At 39.0% G+C, this 22517-nt stretch overlaps 1 protein-coding gene across 1 annotated transcript in view; it reads right to left on the minus strand.

Moving 5' to 3' along the window:
- CA10 (carbonic anhydrase 10 (inactive)) overlaps positions 1-22517 on the minus strand; it is a 1015669-nt gene that overhangs the window by 17929 nt on the left and 975223 nt on the right. Inside the window, exons 5-6 of the mRNA XM_055432763.2 lie at positions 18680-18775; positions 4189-4261 (exon numbers count right to left, since the gene is read on the minus strand). Of these exons, the coding sequence (XP_055288738.1) occupies positions 4189-4261; positions 18680-18775 (169 nt within the window). The remainder of the gene's footprint in view (positions 1-4188; positions 4262-18679; positions 18776-22517) is intronic.

Raw genomic sequence — 22517 nt, forward strand, 5'->3', positions numbered from 1 at the left:
CATTTTGCTTTTTTTGCATTTCTTTTCCATGGGGATGGTCTTGGTCCCTGTCTCCTGTATAATGTCACGAACCTCCTTCCAGAGTTCATCAGGCACTCTATCTGTCAGGTCTAGTCCCTTAAATCTATTTCTCATTTCCACTGTATAATCATAAGGGATTTGATTTAGGTCATATCTGAATGGTCTAGTGGTTTTCCTTACTTTCTTCAATTGAAGTCTGAATTTGGCAATAAGGAGTTCATGATCTGAGCCACAGTCAGCTCCCAGTCTTGTTTTAGCTAACTGTATACAGCTTCTCCATCTTTGGCTGTAAAGAATATCATCAATCTGATTTCGGTGTTGACCATCTGGTGATGTCCATGTGTAGAGTCTTCTCTTGTGTTGTGGAAGAGGGTGTTTCCTATGACCAGTGCATTCTCTTGACAAAACTATATTAGCTTTCGCCCTACTTCATTCCGTGCTCCAAGGCCAAATTTGCCTGTTACTCCAGGTGTTTCTTGACTCCCTACTTTTGCATTCCAGTCCCCTATAATGAAAAGGACATCTTTTTTGGGTGTTAGTTCTAAAAGGTCTTGGAAGTCTTCATAAAATCATTCAACTTTGGCTTCTTCAGTGTTACTGGTTGGGGCATAGGTTTGGATTACTGTAATATTGAATGGTTTGCCTTGGAAACGAACAGAGATCATCCTGTCGTTTTTGAGGTTGCATCCAAGTACTGCATTTCGGTCTCTTTTGTTGACCATGATGGCTACTCCATTTCTTCTAAGGGATTCCTGCCCACAGTAGTAGATATAATGGTCATCTGAGTTAAATTCACCCATTCCAATACATTTTAGTTTGCTGATTCCTAGAATGTCTACGTTCACTCTTGCCAACTCCTATTTGACCACTTCCAATTTGCCTTGATTCATGGACCTAACATTCCAGGTTCCTATGCAATATTGCTCTTTACAGCATTGGACCTTGCTTCTATCACCAGTCACATCCACACTGGGTATTGTTTTTGCTTTGGCTCCATCCCTTCATTCTTTCTGGAGTTATTTCTCCACTGATCTCCAATAGCATACTGGGCACCTACCCACCTGGGGAATTCCTCATTCAGTATCCTATCATTTTGCCCTTTGATATTGTTCATGCGGTTCTCAAGGCAAGTATACTGAAGTGGTTTGCCATTCCCTTCTCCAGTGGACCACATTCGGCTGTGGTCCATGTGATCAGATCGACTAGTTTCCTGTGATTATGATTTCATTGTGTCTGCCCTCTGATGCCCCCTCCCAATACCTGCTGTCTTATTTCGGCTATGAGTTGAGTTCAGTTGAGTTCAGTCGCTCAGTCGTGTCTGACTCTCCGCGACACCATGAATCACAGCACGCAAGGCCTCCCTGTCCATCACCAACTCCCGGAGCTCACTCAAACTCATGTCCACAGAGTCGGTGATGCCATCCAGCCATCTCATTCTCGGTCGTCCCCTTCTTCTACCGCCCCCAACCTTTCCCAGCATCAGAGTCTTTTCCAGTGAGTCAACTCGTCGCATGAGTTGGCCAAAGTATTGCAGTTTCAGCTTCAGCATCAGTCCCTCCAATGAACACCCAGGATCGATCTCCCTTAGAATGGACTGGTTGGATCTCCTTGCGGTACAAGGGACTCTTAAAAGTCTTCTCCAACACCACAGTTCAAAAACATCAATTCTTCGGCGATATACTGAATTCTAATTCTGGGTATTAGCAGAAGAATGAGTTGGTTGTGTGGGTGGTCAGGGGCCAATGTAAGGTATTCCTGAATATTATGGTTGGATAGTAGCTGGGGGGATTCATTGTTTTCTTGCTTGGTTAAAAGCATGAAAGCAGAGGACTCTGGTAGGTGCCCCTGAGCAGGAGGTATTGCCTACCACAGTTCATGGGAAAATGTCTGCATAACCTGCTGTCTCCTGCAGAGCCCCTGGAGAGACTTCTCATGTTTATGTTTCCCACCCATTGGCTGTGTCCTCAGGCATGACTTCTGATTCAGAAACTTTCCTGTTGCTCCCTTGTTTGGCCAAATTTCCACAGGCTGGCTGCCTCTAGGTGATTAACTTGAAAGAAGAGTTTTGGCACTTTCCTGCTGAGAAAATCCATCCCTTTCAGCCACATGTCCTAGGCATTGTAGTGTCTAGGTCATTCTTACTTGTCCGTGCAAAGGAGGAGCTGATGAAGGCAAAATTCCTGTCCTTGAACCCTCAGAGTCCTTTCAGTCCTCTCCTTGCATTTGTGTATGCTGTCTGGAATGTCCTTCACTCTCTCCTTCCCTTATCCTTTCCTTCCTTATCCTCTCTTTCTTTCTCTCCATCCATCCTTCTCACCCTCCCCTTTCTTCTTTCCTCCATTCCTCCCTCCATTTCTTTCCTTCTGTCTTTCCTCATCAAATAGTTGTTCATCTCTTTAGTACTTATTTGAATAGCAATCCGTATTTAAAACTCTGCCATGAATTTTAGGCAGATTTTCTATGATCCTAAGAGTTCTGTTCCTATTTTTAATAGATTATGCTTATTACACAAATCTTTAAGAAACACCATTATATGTCTTTCTCCCTGACTAAAGGCCACCTTTAGTCATGTGAATGGCCACCTTCCCATAGCACAAACCCATATGACTGGTTTTATCTTTGGAAGCAGCCATATCACTTAACATTAATCAGCCTAGAACTGTGAGATGGGGTGAGGTGCAAAGTTTGACTAATGGTTGACTGCAACTGACAATCTTTTAGATGGTGTTTTGGGGTTTATAGTGTAATTTGATGGCTTTTCATGGTCTCTAAACTGCAAATTCAAGATTATTTGAAAGCATTTTATTGAATTTTATACTCTTTTAGTAAAAAAGTTAGAAAACTAATAATCTTTATGAGCAGTTATAAAATGTATTTGCAACCCAACACAGAAATGTCTCCCTTTGCTGAGCAATCTAAGTTTGAGCTTAAAGGACTCTGTGGGTACTTATGAGGAAGAGTGGAATGGTTTTGGAGATAATTCTTCTAGCTGATTCTCGAGGTTCATTCATTACCGCCAGCATCCCCAAACTCTTCATAGGGGAGTGCTGTGTGTGGAGGGCCGGTGTCTGGCCTATCTTTATATTCCAAGAGCTTCACTTGGTGCTGTCATGAGGCAGGCATGAAGGAAACGCTTGCTGAATTGATGGATAATTGAAAAAGAGAAGGGTTCTCCACATTCTTCCTCCAGAAGTCCTAGGTGAGATCTGTAAGGGATTCACTTTGTCTTTCCACATCACCATCCACAGCAGTGTCCTCCACCAAGGGAGGACATGACAAGGGGATATGGGTTGTGAGAATGTCTGTGTACTGATTTTTACTTTTGCAAAAATCAGATTCAAAATCCTAGATTTAGAAGGACCTTAGAAACTGAATTTCAACTTCTTTACAAAAGATGGAACAAAGTGAGGAAGTTCTTTGCTTAAGGGCAAAATCCCACTTTCCTGTTCACTTCTAATTAGTTAAAAAAATTGTTCTGTTATTTTCTTTAATCCCTTGGTGTATACTATTTCCATAACTTTCGCCAAGTCCTGCAACCTCTGGGATTGCTTCAGAAAACAGTGGCATCCTTTCCACTCTACTCTCTTCAACTTTGCACCATTATCTCTTTTCCTGCTCACAGATTCAGGGAATCATACACTCTCGGAATCCAAGGAAATTGGGCAGAATTTATAGCTCACTGTGTCACACAAGGGAATGAAGAAAAATGCCATCTTGTCTTACCTGAAAGGGAGAATCAGTGACACAGAGGGGGAGATGTGGTCCAGCTGAGGGTCTTGGAATGTGTTGAAGTTGGATCAAACCACCTGATGAATGCTTTCTCAATCACATAACTGGCAAAGCCTTAAATGTGGCCAGCTGATATGGTGGAGTCTGTCGTCTAGTAGAGACTCCCAGCTCATTACCAATCCATAGGATAATGATGACCATCATCTTAATAATCATTATTGCTTTAGACAGGCATGGATGTAAAAGACACTCTGGGGGTTTCTGCTTGAAATGAGTTGTTTCTTAGCCAAAACTGACTCTCCAGAGTGATTTTCTACAGAATTGAATGACCATGAAGCTGAAAGAGGCCCTTGAAGATCACTAGTTCTGGCTTCCTGCCTTCAAACAGGACTAACCTTTATAGAATAGTTGCCATATAGAAAATTCATCCAAACTTACTTTTATATGTTATTCTTGTGATAGTATCTCTGTTGAGCATTCGATTAAGAAATGGGTTTGATGAATCAGAAACCTAGGGGGGAAGAGAAAATATTAATAAAAGGTAGGCAGAATTCAACAAAGTGCTTCTGTGGAAAATGAGGAAAGGTGGGGGAACACATGTTGTGCACACACAGACATGGAAGAACTAGTCATTCTTCAGGAAGCATTTCAGGGTAGGTGACAGTGAGAGTATGGAGGAAGGATGGGAGGTAAAGACGGAGAGGTAGGCAGGGGCTAGCTCATGCCAGGCTGTGAATGTCATATCAGGGCATTTAAAGTTTATTATCTAGGAATAGGGAACCATAAGAGGGTTTTGAGTACGGAGTGACATATTAGGTAGGGGATATGTTTCCAAGTATGGAGAGAAAGAGAAAGAGTACCCAGAGTATCTGTGCTGATGCAACCCATGAAAGGAGTAAAAAATAGATTGTCCTGTTAGGTAAGGAATCTGCCATGTTCTTTAATTGAGTGCCTTGTGTCCCTGGTACCTGGTGAATCTGGGCGGAGCTAACATTAGGATTAGACCCTTCTGAGCTGATTGAAAATAATTGAAAAAATTCTAAAGTGCACACAGACAATTTGTGGGCTCTAGTGTGGTGACTATGTGGTGAGAGGATAAAATATGTACTTGGTATATATGCACTTAAATAGGAAGTTAATGGTGTGTGACTGAGCAGCAATCATAGCCAAATCTCTGCTCCCTGTGGTTATAGGAAAGGTGGAGGATTAGGAGGGAAAAGAGATAAGCGAAACCCACAGATAAACAAATCTTTTATTTTAACAAATAATTCCAAAACTTTTATGACTCAGATTTTGGTTGGTTGACATCTCAAGGGTTCAGCTGACATAGATATGGAGCTTCTCAATTTCTGTTGCTGCTTACCTTGCAGGGAACTGGGAAGGAGAGGTAGAAAGATTAGAAGGAGGGGAAGAGTGCGAGAGGTATTGTTTATATCATTTCTAGGTATCAGTGCCCAGAAAAGTCTGGCCTGTGTCCCATGCACAATCAGTTTGGAAATGAGTGAATGGCAAGTCACAGTTTGGATGATTCACTGTGGAGCATCTTGGAGTTGATTATGTTGGACAAAGATAGCAATGTTGTAGCTTATCTTGAGATCCAGCCTGAAAGCTTCAGGTTTTCTCAGGGAAAGAGTGGAAACATCCCTAAGGGCCAAACTGTCCTGAGGAGATGCAGGAGCTAGGGACAATACTTTTACTGATCTCAGGGCCTTGGGCATAAGTTCCTCTCAATAACCCACAGGGAAATAATCAGGACCTGTGTCAGTAATCTCAGTGGAAAGAGTGTTTCTACAGAAGCCTGTGAAACATTCCAGTAGTTTTCAGTTAGAAGGCTCACTTCTGGCAAATCAGTCACCCTGTCAGCTGTGCCCACATTGCCAGGATGACATTCACTACTCGGAAACTTTGAGCAAAGTGAGACAATGTCAGTGGGCTGAGGCTGAGGCACTCACCAAAGTCAAGAGCTGTTGGCAGTTGATGTTGGTCATGAGAGTTACTCACAGAAGGCCTGGCATTGGGAAAGTTACAGGAGATGTGAGCCCTTGAATATGCATTGTATAATGTTGTGAAATGCCTTCAGGCTGCACAAGAGTAACTATGTCCCAGGTTGAACACAACAAGACGTTATCAGTGTCATAATTGGGGCTGATTGAGGGATATAGGTATTTGTCCTATGTTTGTGGGCAACATGGGGATGTAGGGGGACATTTTTTAAATGTTGTTTTCTCTTTTCTCCCTTCCAGCTCTATGTAAACAAGGTCATTAGTGTCAATATTAAAGTCAAGCAAGACCTGAGTTCCTTTCCTGAATGTACTATTATGAGCTACATGAACAGGGATGTAATGTCAAAAATTCTCTATACCATTTTCCTCATTTTCCTTAGGGACCCTGATGCCCACCCCACAGGTTTATTGTTAAGGTTAAATGATAAAATATGTATACAAAGTACATGCCTCAGTGCCTCACATTTAATAATCTACTATTTATTATAACAGGGTCTGTGATGATGCCAAGAGGTATAGAACAGGGATTGGAAGGATCTGTCTGTACCAAGACAACTTCCTTTGGGAAGTTTTATTAGGGATTAAGAAAACCTAAAATCATACTTACCTGGTCAAAAGCCCTTTTCTATATTTGCTAGTGATAAGCTAAAGGAGGTGGGATTGGTGCTCAGTGGCAGAAGTATGTCCAGGGTTCAGCTCTCCTGTGACCACAAAAAGGCTTGATCTGACCCAGGTGAGGGAGACAAAGTTAGGAGGCTGTGTGACCAGACAGAGCAAAGTGCCTGTTATAAAAGGTGATGCTCATGAGGAGGGAGGGGAAGTGGTGTCTGGGGCTGCCACTGTGTCCATTCTGTGTCATGATAATGTCTTCATGAGAGCTGTGTTAAAACTCCCTAGCGCCAAATGCTGAATTTCTATTCACCGTCATCAGATTCGAAGTTCTAATTGGGGCACTTCCTCTAATGGTCTGGCTAAAACTTCCCAAGGAGCTAGCACAATGACTGCCAACTTTTAGAACTGCCACACTGCGCCACACACACCTCACTTTTGGGAAGACAGCTTTTTTTTTTTTTTTTTTAAGAAATTAGAAATGTTTATTTTTTAAAACAAATATTAAAACAGCAAAAGCTAATTGATGTAAAAACTAGTATCTGAAAGTGTGTGTTACCCATTTTAGGTTTTGTTTTTATAATAATTTGTACATACTTAATATTGGCCCTTGGGAGTCCCTTGGACTACAAGGAGATCCAACCAGTCCATTCTAAAGGAGATCAGTCCTGGGCGTTCATTGGAAGGACTGATGTTGAGGTTGAAACTCTAACACTTTGGCCACCTTATGCGAAGAGTTGACTCACTGGAAAAGACTCTGATGCTGGGAGGGATTGGGGGCAGGAGGAGAAGGGGACGACAGAGGATGAGGTGTCTGGATGGCATCGCCATCTCAATGCATATGAGTTTGGGTGAACTCTGGGAGTTGGTAATGGACAGGGAGGCCTGGCGTGCTGCGATTCATGAGGTCGCAAAGCGTCAGACATGACTGAGAGACTGAACTGAATATTGGCTTTGAATTCAGGCTATAGAAGGAGGTTGGAAAGCAATGAGGCAACTGTCAGTAGAGACTGAAAAAATGGTCAACCAAGTTATGACATAGAACTTTTGGCAAAATTTTCATCTACAGGTTGAACAGAAGACCCTTTGTAATACATCTAACAGTTCTAACCTAAATATAAGTGTCCTCAGCAAGACAAGTAAGTTGCTAATAATCCTAAGGACATTACATTTTCCCCTACAGGAGTTCACTGGAACCAGAGTAGAGAAAACCCTGTCCTGGAAAAAAAAAATCGGATGCTATTCACTACTTCAGAAATAGTGAATTTTAGGACTTATATAGGGTAGATATGCATCAGAATCATAGAAAATTCATGAAGTTTTAAAGTCCAATATACCAATAAAAGAACTACCTGCTTGGACAAAAAGAATTGCAATAGTTCAAAAAGAAGTAAGATTTCTAGACTTCTAACATTTATGGATAGAAATCACAATGAGAATAACAGATATTTCTTACCCAAAGAGGTGAAAACCCTAGAGGTAGAGCTGAGGGGTTCAGAGGATTGTGAACAAGTTAATTATCTCAGGGAGAAGAAATGAAATCTAATCAAAGAACGTCCCCAGGTCCAGAGTAGGAGAATATTTTTAAAACTAATTTTTTTTGGAGTATATCTGTTTTACAATATTGTGTTAATTTCTACCATATAGAAAACAGAAGTAGCTATACATATGCATATATTCCCTCTTTTTTGGAATCCTTCCCATTTAGGTCACAACAGAGCACTCACTGAGTAGAATTCCCTGAGCTATACAGTAGGTCCTCATTAGTTATCTATTTTATATATAGTAACAATGCAGATGACACCCCCCATGTGGAAGAAAGTGAGGAGGAACTCAAAAGCCTCTTGATGAAAGTGAAAGAGGAGAGTGAAAAGATTGGCTTGAAGCTCAACATTCAGAAAACAAAGATCATGGCATCTGGTCCCATCATTTCATGGGAAATAGATGGAAAAACAGTGGAAACAGTGTCAGATTTTATTTTTTTGGGCTGCAAAATCACTGCAGATGCTGATTGCAGCCAAGAAATTAAAAGACGCTTACTCCTTGGAAGGAAAGTTATGACCAACCATGATAACATATTAAAAAGCAGAGACATTACTTTGCCAACAAAGGTCCGTCTAGTCAAGGCTATGGTTTTTCCTGTGGTCATGTATGGATGTGAGAGTTGGACTATGAAGAAAGCTGATCGCCGAAGAATTGATGCTTTTGAACTGTGGTGTTGGAGAAGACTCTTGAGAGTCCCTTGTACCGCAAGGAGATCCAACCAGTCCATTCTAAGGGAGATCGATCCTGGGTGTTCATTGGAAGGACTGATGCTAAAGCTTGGCTACTTAGTAGCATATTATTTAGTCTCCATGTGTTTGTGGTTTTTACTGTTTTTTTTTTTTTATGTAATCGAATCTTAATTTTATAGTGCTGTAGTTGGAAAAGTTACTTGACACAATTTCAGTTTTCTTAAATTTACCAAGGCTTGATTTGTTACTTAATATATGACCTATCCTGGAGAATGTTTTGTGTGCACTTGAGAAAAAAGTGTATTCTGCTGCTTTTAGATGTAATGTCCTAAAAATATCTATTAAGTCTCTGTTTTAATGTGTCATTTAAGGTCTTTGTTTTCTTATTGAATTTTTGTCTGGATGATCAGTCCATTGGTGTACTTGGGATATAAAAGTACCCCACTATTATTGTGTTAATATTGATTTCCCTTTTTATGGCTGCTAGCATTTGCTTTATGTATTGAGATGCTCCTATATTAGGTGCATATATAGTTACAATTGTTATATCTTCTTCTTGGGTTGATCTTGTGATCATTATGTAGTGCTCTTCCTTGTCTCTTGTAACAGTTGTTATTTTAAAGTCTTTTCTTTTTTTCTGATATAAGTATTGGTATTCCTGCTCCCCTTTTATTTATATTTGCATGGAATATATTTTTTCTTCTCCTCATTTTCTGTCTGTATGTGTCCCTAGGTCTGAAGTGGACTTCTGTGGACAGTACATATACAGTCTTTTTAGAATCCATTCAGTGATCTGTGTCTTTTTGCTGAGAAATGTAAATGTCCACTTACTTTTAAGGTAATTAGCAATACGTATGTTTCTCTTACCATTTACTTAATTGTGCTGGGTTTGTTTCTTTAGTTCTCTTTCCTTTTCTTGTGTTTAGCATTTAGAGAAGTTTTTTCAGCAATTTTTATAAAGGTAGTTTGTTGGTACTGAATTATCTTAGCTTTTGCTTATCTGTGAAGCTTTTGATTTCTCTTTTGAATATGAGTGAGATCCTTGCTAGATAGAGTAATTTTGGTTGTAGGTTTTCCCCTTTCATTACTTTAAATATATCCTGCCACTCCCTTCTGGGTTGCAGAGATTCTGCTGAAACATTAGCTGATACCTTAGGATTCCCTGATATGTTTGTCGTTTTTACCAAACTGCTTTTATTATTTTTCTTTTAATTTTGACAGTTTGACTAATATGTATCTTGGTGTGTTTCTTCTTGGGTTGTATCCTGTGTGAGATTCTCTTTGCTTCCTGAACTTGGGTGACTATTCCTTTTCCCATGTTAGGGAAATTTTCAACTATAAATCTCCTGAAATATTTTCTAGGACATTTTATCTATCTCTTTTTCTTCTGAGACCCTTATTACTTGTATGTTATTGTGTTTGGCATTGTCACAGAGGTCTCTGAGACTGTCTTCATTTCTTTTCAGTCTTTTTTCTTTATTCTGCTTTGCAGAAGTTATTTCCACCTTTCTATCTTCTTTGTCACTTATCTTTGCTTCTGCCTCAGTTACTCTGCTATTGATTCCGTCTAGTGTGTTATTAATTCCAGTTATTATGTTGTTCATTATTAAACACTTCATCTATCTTCTGTCCATTCCTCCAAGTTAATTTCTGAGAGTTGTATCATCTTTACTATCACTACTCTGAAATATTTTTCAGATTGCCTAAATCCTCTTCATTTATTTGATCTAGTGTTTTTACCAGCTTCACCATATTTATTATTCTTCTCACTGTGTCTAACCTGCTGTTTTTGAAGTCTCCTTTCTGCAGGTTGTAGGGCCATTGCTCCTCTCGTTTATGGTATGAGCCCCTAGTGGATGAGGTTGGCCCAATGGCTTGTGTAGGTTTCCTGTTGGGAAGGACTAGTTCCTGTGCTCTTGTGTGTAGAGCGGAGTCTCATCCCTCTGATGAGCAGGCCCACATCATGTGGTGTGTTTTGGTATATCTGTGTGCTTAGCACTTTAGACAAACTGTCTGCTAATAGGTTGGTTTGTGTTCCAGTTATGTTTGTTTTTTAGCATGACATATTGAGTACCTTGGAGTCAAGGTGGAGACTTTCTGTTGAGATCTTGCCAATTAATATTCCCTGGGGGAGAACGGGAAGATGGCGGAGGAAGAGCACGGAGAGACCACTTTCTCCCCCACAAAATCAGCAAAAGAACATTTGAACGCTGAGTAAATTCCACAAAACAACTTCTGAATACCGGCAGAGGACATCAGGCACCCAGAAAAGCAGCCCATAGTCTTTGAAAGGAGCACGACTGAACAGGTGAGCTGCAAAAAATGTGTCCACCACCGCCCCCTGGTGTCAGGACGGGAGAAGTCTTGAGCCTACTGCAAGAATAAGACTGAAAACCAGAGGCAGAAGTTTAAGTCCAAATCCTGAGAACACCAGATATCTCCTGTTCCAGGGAACATTAATTGATAGGTGCTCATCAAATGCCTCCTTACATACACTGAAACCAGGCACCACCCAAAGGTCAACAAGTTTCAGTGAAAGACACTCTACACAAACTCTCCAGCAACACAGGAGAATAGCACTGAACTTCAATATACAGGCTGCCCAAAGCCACTCCAAACCCATTGACATCTCAAACTCATTACTGGACACTTCATTGCACTCCAGAGAGAAGAAATCCAGCTACACCCACCAGAACACCGACACAAGCTTCCCTAACCAGGGAAACTTGACAAGTCACCCATCTAACCCCACATACAATGAGGTAACTACACAATAAAGAGAACTCCAGAAATTGCCAGAGGATGGAAAGGCCACCCCAAGCACAGCAATATAAGCAAGATGAAGATGCAGAGAAATACCTAGCAAGTAAAGGAACAGGATAAATTCCCAACAACACAAAAAAAAGAGGAAGACACAGGGAACCTACCTGATAAAGATTTTCGAATTTTTATTGTGAAAACGATTCATGATCTGGAAAGCAAAATGGAGTTACAGACAAAGAAAGTGGAGAAAGGGATTGAGAAGATGCAAGAAATGTTTAACAAGGAATTAGAGGAAATAAAAAAGGGTCAATATACAATGAATAATGCAATAGATGAGATCAGAAACACTCTCGAGGGAACAACAGTAGACTAATGAAAGCAGAAGACAGGATAAGCGAGCTAGAAGATAGAATTGTAGAAATAAATGAAACAGAGATGGAAAAAGAAAAACGAATTAAAAGAAATGAGGACAATATTAGAGACCTCTGGGACAATGTTAAACACCCCAACATTCGAATCATAGGAGTCCCAGAAGAAGAAGACAAAAAGAAAGACCATGAGAGAACACTTGAGGGAATAAGAGTTGAAGATTTCCCTAAAATGAGGAAGGAAATAATCACCCAAGCCCAAGAAACCCAGAGAGTCCCTAACAGGATAGACCCAATGTGAAATACTCCAAGACACATATTAATTAAATTAACAAAGATCAAACACAAAGAACAAATATTAAAAGAAGCAAAAGAAAAAACAACAAATAACACACAAGGGGATCCCCATAAGGATAACAGCTGATCTTTCAAAAGAAACTCTTCAGGCCACGAGGGAATGGCAAGACATAATTAAAGTGATGAAAGAAAGTAACCTACAGCCCAGATTACTGTACCCAGCAAGGATCTCATTCAAATATGAAGGAGAAATCAAAAGCTTTACAGACAAGCAAAAGCTGAGAGAATTCAGCATCACCAAACCAGCTCTCCAACAAATACTAAAGGATCTTCTCTAGACAGGAAACTCAGAAAGTATATATAAACTCGAACCCAAAACAATAAAGAAAATGATAACGGGATCATACTTATCAATAATTACCTTAAACGTAAATGGGTTGAATGCCCCAACCAAAAGACAAAAGCTGGCTGAATGGATACAAAAACAAGACCCCTGTGTATGTTGTCTACAAGAGACCAACCTCAAAACGAGGGAAACATACAGACTGAAAGTAAAGGGTTAGAAAAAGACATTCCATGCAAATAGAGACCAAAAGAAAGCAGGAGTAGCAATACTCATATCAGATAAAATAGACTTTAAAACAAAGGCTGTGGAAAGAGACAAAGAAGGAAACTACATAATGATCAAAGGATCAATCCAAGAAGAAGATATAGCAATTATAAATATTTATGCACCCAACATAGGAGCACCACAATATGTAAGACAATTACTAACAAGTATGAAAGGGGAAATTAACAATAACAGAATAATAGTGGGAGAATTTAATACTCCACTCACACCTATGGATAGATCAACTAAACAGAAAATTAACAAGGAAACACAAACTTTAATGATACAGTAGACCAGTTAGACCTAATAGATCTCTATAGGACATTTCACCACAAAACAATGGATTTCAACTTTTTATCAAGTGCATATGGAACCTTTTCCAGGATAGATCACATCCTGGGCCATAAATCTAGCCTTGGTAAATTCAAAAAAATTGAAATCATTCCAAGCATCTTTTCTGACCACAATGCGGTAAGATTAGATCTCATTTACAGGAGAAAAAGTATTAAAAATGCCAACATATGGAGGCTGAAAAACACGTTTCTGAATAATGAACAAATCATAGAAGAAATCAAAAGAGAAATAAAAATATGCATAGAAATGAATGAAAATGAAAACACAACAACCCAAAACCTCTGGGAAACTGTGAAAGCAGTGCTAAGAGGAAATTTCATAGCAATACAGGCACACCTCAAGAAACAAGAAAAAAGTCAACTAAATAACCTCACTCTACATCTAAAGAAACTAGAAAAGGAAGAAATGAAGAACCCCAGGGTTAGTAGAAGGAAAGAAATCTTAAAATTAAGGCAGAAATAAATGCAAAAGAAAGAAAAGAGACCATAGCAAAAATCAACAAAGCCAAAAGCTGGTTCTTTAAGAAGGTAAATAAAATTGACAAACCACTAGCCAGGTCATCAAGAAACAAAGGGAGAAGAACCAAATCAATAAAATTAGAAATGAAAATGGAGAGATCACAACGAACAACATAGAAATACAAAGGATTATTAGAGAATACTATCAGCAATTAAATGAAAATGAAATGGACAACTTGGAAGAAATGGACAATTTCTTAGAAAAGTACAACTTTCCAAAACTGAACTAGGAAGAAATAGAAAATCTTAACAGACCCAGCACAAGCACGAAATGAGAGGCTGTAATTAGAAATCTTCCAGCAAACAAAAGCCCAGGTCCAGATGGCTTCACAGCTGAATTCTAGCAAAAATTTAGAGAAGAGCTAACACCTATTCTACTCAAACTCTTCCAGAAAATTGCTGAGGAAGGGAAACTCCCAATATCATTCTATGAGGCCACAATCACCCTAATCCCCAAACCTGGTAAAGATCCCACAAAAAAAGGAAACTACAGGGCAATATCACTAATGAACATAGATGCAAAAATTCTTAGCAATCAGAATCCAGCAACACATTAAGAAGATCATACATCATGACCAAGTGGGCTTTATCAGAGGAATGCAAGGATTCTTTAATATCCGCAAATCAATGTAATACACCACATTAACAAACTGAAAAATAAAAATCATATGATTATCTCAATAGATGCAGAGAAAGCCTTCGACAAAATTCAACATCCATTTATTATAAAAACCATCCAGAAAGTGGAAATAGAAGGGAAATATCTCCACATAGTAAAAGCTATATATGACAAACCCACAGCAAACATTGTCCGCAATGGTGAAAAACTGAAAGCATTTCCCCTAAAGTCAGGAACAAGACAAGGGTGCCCACTCTCACCACTACTATTCAACATAGTTCTGGAAGTTTTGGCTACAGCAATCAGAGCAGAAAAAGACATAAAAGGAATACAAACTGGAAAAGAAGAAGTAAAACTTTCACTATTAGCTGATGACATGATCCTCTACACAGAAAACCCTAAAGACTCTACCTGAAAACTACTAGAGCTAATCAATGAATACAGTAAAGTTTCGGGATATAAAATCAACACACAGAAATCACTTGCATTCTTATACATTAATAATGAGAAAATAGAAAGAGAAATTAAGGAAACTATTCCATTCACTGTTGCAACGAAAATAATTAAATACTTAGGAATATATCTACCTAAGGAAAACAAAGACTTGTACATAGAAAACTATAAAACACTAGTGAAAGTAATCAAAGAGGAAATTAATAGATGGAGAAATATACCGTGTTAGTGGATTGGAAGAATAAATATTGTAAAAATGAGTATTCTACCCAAAGTAACTTATATATTCAATGCAATCCCTATCAAGCTACCAATGATATTTTTTCACAGAACTAGAACAAATAATCTCACAATTTGTATGAAAATACAAAAAATCTCAAATAGCCAAAGCAATCTTGAGTAATAATAATGGAACTGGGGGAATTAACCTGCCGGACTTCAGGCTCTACTACAAATCCACAGTCATCAAGACAGTATGGTACTGGCATAAAGACAGAAATATAGATCAATGGAACAAAACAGAAAGCCCAGAGATAACTCCACGCACCTATGGACACCTTATCTTTGACAAATAGGCAAGAATATAAAATGGAGAAAAGACAGTCTCTTTAATAAGTGGTTCTGGGAAAACTGGTCAGCCACTTGAAAAAGAATGAAACTAGAACACTTCCTAACACCATACACCAAAATAAACTCAAAATGGATTAGAGAGCTAAATGTAAGACTAGGAACTATAAAACTTCTAGAGGAGAACATAGGCAAAACTGTCTCCGACATAAATCATAGCAGAATCCTCCTAGACCCATCTCCCAGAATATTGGAAATAAAAGCAAAAATAAACAAATTAGACCTAATTAAAATCAAAAGCTTCTGCACAGCAAAGGAAACTATAAGCAAGTTGAAAAGACAGCCTTCAGAATGGGAGAAAATAATAGCAAATGAAACAACTGACAAAGAATTAATCTCCAAAATATACAAGCAGCTCCTGCAGCTCAATTCCAGAAAAATAAAGACCCAATCCAAAAATGGGCCAAAGAACTAAACAGACATTTCTCCAAAGAAGACATACAGATGGCTAACAAACACATGAAAAAATGCTCAACATCCCTCATAATCAGATAAATGCAAATCAAAAGCATAATGAGATACTATTTCACACCAGTCAGAATGGCTGCTATCCAAAAGTCTACATGCAGTAAATGCTGGAGAGGATGTGGAGAATAGGGAACCCTCTTACATTGTTGGTGGGAATGCAAACTGGTACATCCACTATGGAGAACAGTGTGGAGATTCCTCAAAAAACTGGAAATAGAACTGCCATATGATCCAGCAATCGCACTCCTGCGCATACACACCGAAGAAACCAGAATTGAAAGAAACACATGTACTGCAATGTTCATTGCAGCACTGTTTATAATAGCGAGGACATGGAAGCAACCTAGATGTCCATCTGCAGATGAATGGATAAGAAAACTTTGGTACATATACATAATGGAGTATTTTTCAGCCATCAAAAAGAATGCATTTGAATCAGTTCTAAAGAGGTGGGTGAAATTGGAGCCTATTAAACAGAGTGAAGTCAGCCTGAAAGAAAAACATCAATACAGCATACTAATGCATATATATGGAATTTAGTAAGGTGGTAACCTTAAGCCTGTATATGAGATAGCAAAAGATACGTATGTGTATAGAACAGTCTTTGGGACTCGGTGGGAGAGGGTGAAGGTGGGATGATTTGGGAGAATGGCATTGTTGCATGTATATTATCATATGTGAAATGAATCACCAGTCCAGGTTCGACGCATGGTACAGAATGCTTGGGGCTGGTGCACGGAGATCACCTGGAGGGAGGATATGGGGAAGAGGGATGTGTGAGGGGTGTTCAAGAAGGGGAACACATGTACACCCGGGGTGGATTCATGTCAATGTATGGCAAAACCAACCAATATTAATGTAAAGTAATTTGCCTCCAATTGAAAAAAAAATTTTTCTGCGTCTCAGAAATCTCTGGGATTTCCCAGGTGAAGTAGTGGTAAAGAATATGCTTGATAACAGCATTGACTCAAGGGACATGAATTTGAGGAAACTCTGCAAGGTAATGAAAGACAGAGGAGCCTGGGGTGTTGCAATTCATGGTGTTGCAAAGAGCCAGATGTGATTTAGTGACTAAACAACAAGAAGGAATTCCCCAGTGGTCCAATGCCCTGGCCTTGGCATTCCCAATTCAGGGGCTCAGACCTTACCCTGGTTAGGGAACAATGATCCTGCAAGGCACACAGTGCAATAAAAAAAAAGTTTCAGGAATGAAAATAAACAGACAGACAAAACCCAAGACAAATAGGAAAGACAAAAGCAAAGAGCAATAGTTTTTTTAAAAAGGAAAACAAGTGAAGAAATAAATAAAAACCAAGAGAGATGGTAAAAGAAAAATGAAACTAAGAAAAATTAAAATTAAGAGACACACACATACAAAAAAAGGAAACGAAAACAATGAAAATAAAAAACCAGAGAGCAACCAGACAAATAAAAGAACCTAAAAACAAAATCAGAGCAATTAAAAACAAAACTAAGAAAAACAAGATAGAAAACCAAAGTAGAATACAAACTAAAAATAAATGTTAAAAACAAAGCAAGGAAAGAACACAAAGTAATGGAAAGGTAAAGTAAAAATAGAAAAAATAAAAATTTCATTAAAAATAATGAAAGCAGCAACAGAACAGAACATATAAAAATAGCAATAAGTATATTTTCCTGGTGTCTCATCTGTCAGGGTTTTTACCCCCACTATGATCCCCAGCCAAACTCTGCTTTCCCTAGTATTCTCTAGGTAGGCTTCTGGACGTGCTGTGGACAATGTGTGGGCAGCTCAGACTCTGAGCTTGCCCAACCTTCATATGTACTTGACCCCATCAACTGGTCTCAGGTGTGGGAACACATATTATCCATTCATATATTCCACAGATGCAGAGTTTATCAAGCTGATCATGGGGATTTAACTTGTGGCTTGTGCAATTACATGAGAAGATTTTCATTTCTCTTCCTTAGGCACTCTATTCTTGGGCTATAGCTAAGTCTTTAGCCCCACCTCTGCATGTGGGCTTCACACAAAGTTCTGCTCCTGAGGCCTCCCCAAAGTGCTCAGGTCTGACCTGGTGAGGACAGGGCATGGAGGTGGCCTGGCTGCTGGGTCACAGGAGCTCTGGCAAAGACAGGTTCATGGGGGATCAGTGGCTGCAAGACATATAGTCCAGCCAGTGAGGAGGTGCACGGGGAAGCCAATGGCCAGTAGTTCAAAAGATCCAGCTATAGTGGTAGCCTTTCCCATAATCCACTGGCTATAGTGAAAGGATAAGTCCTGTTGGCAGCCTTTCCTAGTGCCTGGTGACAAGTGCTTTTTTTTTTTTTTTTTAATTTGAAAACCTGTTTCACCCAACAATGGTCAAAATGTTGCGTAATTTTTTAACAACTTAAACTTTTTTTTTGTTGGAAGTCTGTTGTTGATGATGACTTAAGGAGATGTGGAGCCACCCTAGAATGTCATAAAGCCAGCATTGATGAATTTTCTTAATTATTCACAAGGATGTTTACATGAGAGAGGTAAAGTGGGAGGGAAAGATGATACTCCGAGCAATTCCTGAAAGCTGGACAGAACTGTTTAGTGCAGTGCCTGGAGGGAAGGAACATCTCAAATTTTCTTTTTATCCCTTTTTCCATGGTCATCTGATTGACAACCCTTTAATCCTGTGGGGTATCAGTGAGAAACCATCTCCCCTTCCATTGATTCCTTCTGATTCTTCTGCATGAGTGGGACCTAGAACCTGCCCCTGGATCCAGCATCGTTTTTCTCTCTAGGACAGCAACCGCCTGGATCCTCAGGTCCCAATGCTCTGAACTCATTGTTTTTGCATCTCACTGAAACGGTCTCTGTTTTTCGTAAATGTCATGGACATAAATATCGGACATAGATATTTTCCTTTGGTAATATATATGCAGCTTGGGTTAATTTGCTTTTTTTCTAAGGTTCAATGGGACTATAAACTGATATTCTGATTGGGCTGGAAATGGTAAGAAGAGAAGAATGAAGGAATGCAACACACTTACTTTTATAAATATAGAAACTACCACCAATCCATTTGGGCTCTTTGCAGCTTCTGTGACATTGGTATATAGCTCGTGGTTATAGTGGATGAGCTGCACCTGGCAGGAGGAAAAAACAATAATGCAATAATGAGAACAACAATGTAACATTAAAAGATGTGAGGCACCCCATAGCCATACTACATAAGGGTAAACTGTAAAGTAAATTGTAAAACAATTGGAAAGATAATTCTATAATTGAGATTTCAGGGATATGGCATGTGTCATAAAATACATGGGTTAGGGTTAGGGTTAGGGCGCATGTATTTGACATGCACACATACAGAAACACCCATACATATTTGCAGTTATTTTCTGGTAACAACCATGGCTTTAATAAGTTCAGTGCCCACCTGGCTCTGGCTTCATTTGAGGATATTTCCCCTAAAGGGTATGTAAAGTTATTTTCCCTTGTTAGAAGCAGAACTGCGCTACAGAGGTGGGCCAGATTTCCAGGCTGTAATTACAGTTGCTATTAGCAGCAAGGAAATCTTCCTCATGGCCATGGGAAAGCAGGGAATTGTTGCTGCTGTTGCTCCTAAGTCACCTCAGTCGTGTCCGACTCTGTGTGACCACATAGACAGAAGCTCACCAGGCTCCGCCATCCCTGGGATTCTCCAGGCAAGAACACTGCAGTGGGTTGCCATTTCCTTCTCCAGTGTGTGAAAGTGAAAAGTGAAAGTAAAGTCGCTCAGTCGTGTCTGACCCCTAGTGACCCCACGGACTGCAGCCTACCAGGCTCCTCCATCCATGGGATTTTCTAGGCAAGAGTACTGGAGTGGCTTGCCATTGCCTTCTCCGAGGTATTTGCTAGATCCTATCAATCAAGTGACTCTGGAGGAGAATGGCTAACCTGCAAGATGAAGTGTTCCTGAGGGAGAGGAAGTTGGTGGTTTAGGTTTCTGATGCATCAGCCTGCCCAGGTTATCTGTGCCGGACTTAACCTGCTCCTCATTGAATGAAGATCAGTAATCTGCCTGTTGAGCCTTTATGCATTCATTTCAGGCTGCGGTTTTAAAATATGTTTTAACAGTATGGGGGTATAATTTTGTAATAAACTGAACAATAAAGAAATTGAAACAAAAGTTCCCCGATCTCTTTCTAATTGCAGTCCAAGCCATATGATTATTAAGAGTTTAGTACATATCCTTCCAGATATTTTTGTGTTTATAACTCACACACACACAGTTTAAAAAATATTAAATGAGTAAATTACCGGAAACATACAACCTACCAATATTGCATCAAGAGAAAATAGAAACCTGAACAAATGAGTACAAATAAGGTGATTGAAGTAGCAATCAAAATCCTCTCAGCAAAAAAAAGTCCCTGGACCAGATGGCTTTTTGGGTGAGTTCCACCAATCTTTCAAGTAGAATCCATAGCAATCCTTCTTAAACTCTTCCAAAACACATAAGAAGAAAGAACATTTCCAAATTGATTTTATTAGGCCAGAATCATCCTGACACAAAGCAAGACAAGACACTGCAAGAAAACAGAACTAAAGGCCAATATCCTTAATAGAACAATGCACTTCCCAGGTGGCACACTAGTGGTAAAGAACCTGTCTGACAATGCAGGAGACATAGGAGATGAGATGCAGATTAGATCCCTGGGTCTATAAAATCCCCTCGAGAAGGGCATGGCAACCCACAGTGTAACAGAACTTAGGGCCCTGAGATAAATCCTCACACTTATGATCAACTAATCTTCAACAAGGGTGTCAAGAACACATAATAATACAGGATAGACTCTTTAGTAAATTATTTTGGGAAAACTCGCTATCCCTTGCAGAATAATGAAACTGGGCTCTGCTTTATACCACATATAGAAGTCAACTAAAAGTGGATTAAAGACTTATGTGAAGGTCAAAAACTAGTAGATGAAAGAAAACATAGGAAAAGGTTTTATGACATTGGTCTTGGCAATGGTTTTTTGATTATGACAGCAAGAAGTACAGGCAATAAGCAAAAATAGAAAAGTGGAATTGTATCAAACTAGAAAACTTCTGCAAAGTAAAATGTGTGTATGCTCAGTCATGTCTGATTCCTTTTAGCCCATGGACTGTAACCCTGCCAGGTTCCTCTACACATGGAATTTTCAATTTCCTAAAATTTCCATTTCCTACATTTCCTACTCCGGGGGATTTTCCTGAGCCAGGGATCTAACCTGAATCATTTGCATCTCCTTAATTGGCAGGTAGATACTTTAGCACAATAGTCACCTAAGAGGCTCAAAGGAAGCAACCAAAACAGTAAAATCGCATCCTACAGAAAAGGAGAAAATATTTCTAACCATGTATATTATAAGGATTAATATCCAAAATATACAGGTAGCTCATACAACTCAATAACAAAACCAAAAACAGAAATCTGATTTTTAAATTGGGCAAATATTTTAAATTGATGTTTCTCAAAACAAAATACACAAATGTCCAATAGGTACATGAAAACATGCATGATATCACAAATCAATGAGGAAATTCAAATCAAACCCATGATGAGATATAACCTCACACTTGTTATAATGGATATTAAAAAAAAAAAAAGACAAGGTATAACAGGTGTTGTTGATGATGTGGAGAAAAGGGTACACTTGCACAGTGTTGGTGGAAGTGTAAATTGGTGCTGCCACTATGGAAAACAGTGTGGAAGTTCCTCAAAAAATGAAAAATGGAACTCCTACATGAACCAGCAAAACAACTGTCCATACATGTCCTATAGAAATGAAATCTGACACTTAAAGAGGTATCTGCACTCCCATCTTCATTGTATCATTATTCACAATAGCTAAAATATGGAAGCAACGTGAGTGTCCACAGATGGACGAATGGATGACGAAAATGTGATACATACACCTCCCTCCCTACACACTGGAAAATTATTCAATAATAATAGTGACTGAAATCCTACCATTTGTTACAACACCAATCAACTAGATAAGCCAGAATTCTTTATCCTAAGTGAAATATGCCAGAAACAGAAAGGCACATATTTAATAAACTCACTCATATGTAGAAAATAAAGTAGTCTAACTCGTAAAAAGAGAGTTTACTATAAATGACCCAAAACCTTAAAAACAATATGGAGTTACAAATGAAGAGCCTGGAGTCAAGGATTGAGAAGAAGCAAGAAGTGTTTAAGAAGGACCTCGAAGAAATAAAAAGTCAATCAATAATGAGTAATGTAATAAATGAGATAAAAACACTCTGGAGGAAGCAACAGTAAAATAACAGAGGCAGAAGATAGGATAAGTGAGGAAGAAGATAGAATAGTAGAAATAAATGAAGCAGAGAGGAAAGAAAGAAAGCAGAGAGGAAAGAAAAAAATAATTAAAAGAAATGAGGACAACCTCAGAGACTTCTGGGACAATGTTCAACACGCCAACATTCAAAACATAGGAGTCCCAGAAGAAGAAGACAAAAAGAAAGACCATGAAAAAATAGTTGAGGAGATAACATTTGAAAATTTCCCTAAAATGGGGAAGGAAATAGTTACCCAAGTCAAAGAATACGAGAGTCCCAAACAGGATAAAGTCAAGGCGAAACATCCCAAGACACATTTTAATAAAATTAACAAAGATCAAACACAAAGAACAAATATTAAAGTAGCAAGGGAAAGACAACAACAAAAAAATAACACAACAAGGTGATTCTCATAAGGATAACAACTGATCTTTCAATAGAAAAACTTCAGGTCAGAAAGGAATGGCAGGACATACTTAAAGTGATGAAAGAGAACCAACAAATGCAAAAGGATCTTCTCTACACAGCAAGCACAGAAAGGGTTTATAAATTTGAAGC

This window comes from Moschus berezovskii, chromosome 20, assembly GCF_049115385.1.
Source record: "Moschus berezovskii isolate FMDL1 chromosome 20, NW_MosBer_1.0, whole genome shotgun sequence".
Taxonomy (NCBI): Eukaryota; Metazoa; Chordata; class Mammalia; order Artiodactyla; family Moschidae; genus Moschus; species Moschus berezovskii.